At 36.6% G+C, this 3,185-nt stretch overlaps 1 protein-coding gene across 1 annotated transcript in view; it reads left to right on the top strand.

Annotated features, from left to right (window-relative positions):
• Window positions 1-3,185, top strand: part of ECT2 (epithelial cell transforming 2) — a 111,637-nt gene that overhangs the window by 105,716 nt on the left and 2,736 nt on the right. Inside the window, exon 22 of the mRNA XM_042781954.1 lies at window positions 2,090-2,197. Coding sequence (XP_042637888.1) covers window positions 2,090-2,197 — 108 coding nt within the window. The remainder of the gene's footprint in view (window positions 1-2,089; window positions 2,198-3,185) is intronic.

The raw sequence follows: 3,185 nt of genomic DNA, 5'->3' as shown, positions 1-3,185 counted from the left end.
GGTTCAAACCCACCAGCCACTCCTCGGAAGGAAGGTTGGGCAATCTACTTCCGTAGTGATACTGCCTTGGAAACCCAAGGAGGGGTCACTGTGAGTTGGGGCCGACTCAACAGCACATAACAACAACATCATCATAGACCTTAAGCAACACATACCTATAGATAATTCACAGACAAAATTATTAAGAGCCAGAAAACATGAAAAAAGGGTACCTGACTAGACAGAAGGGACTGGTCCTTGGGCAAGCATGGCATGCTTGTTAAAGTAGAAGTTAAGTGAAAAAAGGGGAACACCCTCAACAAATGGATTGAGACAGTGGCTGCAGTGGTGGGCTTAAGCATAGCAACAATTGTGAGGATGGTGCAGGACCAGGCAGTGTTTCATTCTGTTGTACACAGGGTTGCTGTGAGTCGGAACCAACTCGACAGTACCTAACAACAACACAATCTAAAGCAATACAGATTTATATGTCATTATTTTTCCATAACAGATTACAAAAGGATTTTTTTTTTTAATGAGACTGCCAGTGGCTGGTGAGGGAGTGAGACTTATTAGTTGAACTTAGAGTTCCTTTCATGTATTTTATAATATCAAAAAATAGCCACAGTATACTGCTAATTATAAAACAAAAGATAAAAAAATTGAGTACTATGAATCTAATTTTATTAAAATTAAAAGAAATACATGTAGAAAAATATAGTCAAAAATAGAACAAAATTGGTTAGTAACTGGTTAGAATTATGGGTGACTTTATTTTATAATTGGTGTCTTCCAAATTTTTTTTGTAATGAATACTATTATTGTTTTAAAATCAGATAAAATATTTTTGCGAGATACCGGCAATTATAAATTTCATTAACTAATGAAAATAGGGAACTAAGAGTCATTTAGCAGATAGACCAAATGAAAGAAGACAGTATGGAGCAGGCAGGGTGGGTTTGGCTGTTCTAATGAAGAAATTAGAGAAGCTTTAGTAAATTGAAGCTGTCTATGTGGGTGTCAGTGATGAGGAACCAAAGCAGGCGTTTATAATTGTAGATTGCAATATTTAATACTTTGTGTTTATAAATAGGCTTATTAACATTTCATTTTAAAGTATGTTTGTACATTTTCTTGTTTTAGCCTTATGATTACTGTGGTTAGGTAGGTATACCAGGTATTTTCTACATTTTGTAGTTGAGAAATATTTAAGAAAGAAAAAAATTCTACAATGTTGTATAAAATGCTCTCTAGCTACATACAGAATGATGGTGCTAAAAGGATAATCTTTTATGCTAGGGAAGCTAGGCAACTTGCAATTACATAGCCTACATTTATAAATTTAAAGTATAAATTGGTTATAGGAAAATGTGAAACCATTTTGTAAAACTTGGTTTCTTTTGAAAGCCTAAACGCAATTTGAATAAATAATATTTTAATTATGGAGATTAGTTATCGAGTTTGAGGTTAATTTTGTTAGTGGTTCTTGACAGAGATGAGGACTCTGATTTCTATGGGATGTGATACAAGCTATGAATCCTTTACTCAGAAAAATGTATGCCCAAAATTTTACACATACTGTCAGATGAGTTACACACACCCCTGATTTCTGTCCATTGCCAACCTGGTAGCTGTTGGATCGTAGGTTAGTAACTTCTGATTTAGAATCGTTTCAGATGGTAATTGAGGAAAAATGAGCAATGTAAAGGGAAATCTTAGTTTTATTGCTGTCTTAATTATTTATCTTTATATTAATTATATTTATCTTAATATTTATCTTAATTGTCTGAAGGAAAAAGTTTGTGATAGTGGTTTTGTAGCAGACTTAAGCATTGTTTTCAGTCTGTTACATTTCTAACTTGTTACTGTTAAGATCGTTAATAAGACTGCATTTGGAATTCTGCTGTCAAGTTTCTTTGGCATGGTCCTTGGTTGTGTTATTCATTTACTGAATGCTCATTTTCTATTATCCTTATATGAATGAATACATTTCAGGAGTAGAAATTGTGTCAAGCATTCCTGTGTGTATATAGGTGCTTAAAGGGTTGATTTTAGAAATAATTGCATTTTATTATTTTAAAATAATAAAAAAAGTTTTATATTTAAACAGGAGAATCTTATTTATACTGCTGATCCAGAATCCTTTGAAGTAAATACAAAAGATATGGACAGTACATTGAGTAGAGCATCTAGAGCAATAAAAAAGACTTCAAAAAAGGTGAGATTTCCTTGAAATTATTATTAAATAATAATAATAATAATAATAAAACCAAACTCACTGCCGTGGAGTCAGACCCGACTCATAGCAACCCTTCCTTGGGTTTTGGAGGCGGTATCACTACAGAGGTAGATTACCCAGTCTTCCTTCTGAGGAGTGGCTGGTGGGTTTGAACCACCAGCCTTCTGGTTAGCAGTCAAGTGCCTTAGGTACTATGCTACCAGAGCTCCTATCAGGAATATAAAATTTGATATAAAATAAAAATTGAGGGAAATAACAGTAACATTCGACCAATTTTATCCCTTAGTTAAAAAGTTTTTCACATAGTTAAGTAAAAATAACACCGATATTCCCAATGGAAAAATGACAAAGCGTATAAATACAAATATGCGTCATTTAACATCTGTTCAGGCAATGTGTGGCCACATAAGTGTCCATGGACTGGAGTACCCAGGTGTCTGAGTTTTAGGATGCCAGACCCTCATCTTGTGGTTGGAGCCCCACTTCTGATTGTGTGTGTTGCCCAGGAGCCACCTAGTCTTTGGCAATGGATACTAAGGCCCAAATCCCAACCTTGGTTTCCTTTGGCTTCCATTACTCAGTGGATCTAGTACCTGTGTTTTGTCCTTCATGGTCCCATAGGGTGCTGATGGAAGGATATGTGCATTGAGCACCCCAGCCCTAACTTGGACATCTTAAACCCCCTTGGCCTGAATTGGCCTTCTCTGCAATTGGCTTAGCAGAGAAGGTGACAACAGCTGGGCAAGAGCTGGGGGAGGCATCAACAGTGGGAGCTGCTAGGGCTCAGCATTGCACAGCAGCTCTTGTGCCAGTGTGCTTGGGCTTGGGAGCCCCAAGCCTCTGGATACAGGTGTTTACACAACGTCCCAATCATATCCTATTTCACAGAAGGTGTCATAGATCATGGGAGCTCTAGTAGCATAGTGCATAAGGCACTTGACTGCTAACCAGAAGGCTGGTGGTTCAA

This window comes from Orycteropus afer, unplaced genomic scaffold (genome assembly GCF_000298275.1).
Source record: "Orycteropus afer afer isolate SDZICR_OR568_19922 unplaced genomic scaffold, OryAfe1.0 scaffold00202, whole genome shotgun sequence".
Lineage (NCBI taxonomy): Eukaryota > Metazoa > Chordata > Mammalia > Tubulidentata > Orycteropodidae > Orycteropus > Orycteropus afer.
This window is presented reverse-complemented; position numbering and strand designations above follow the sequence as displayed.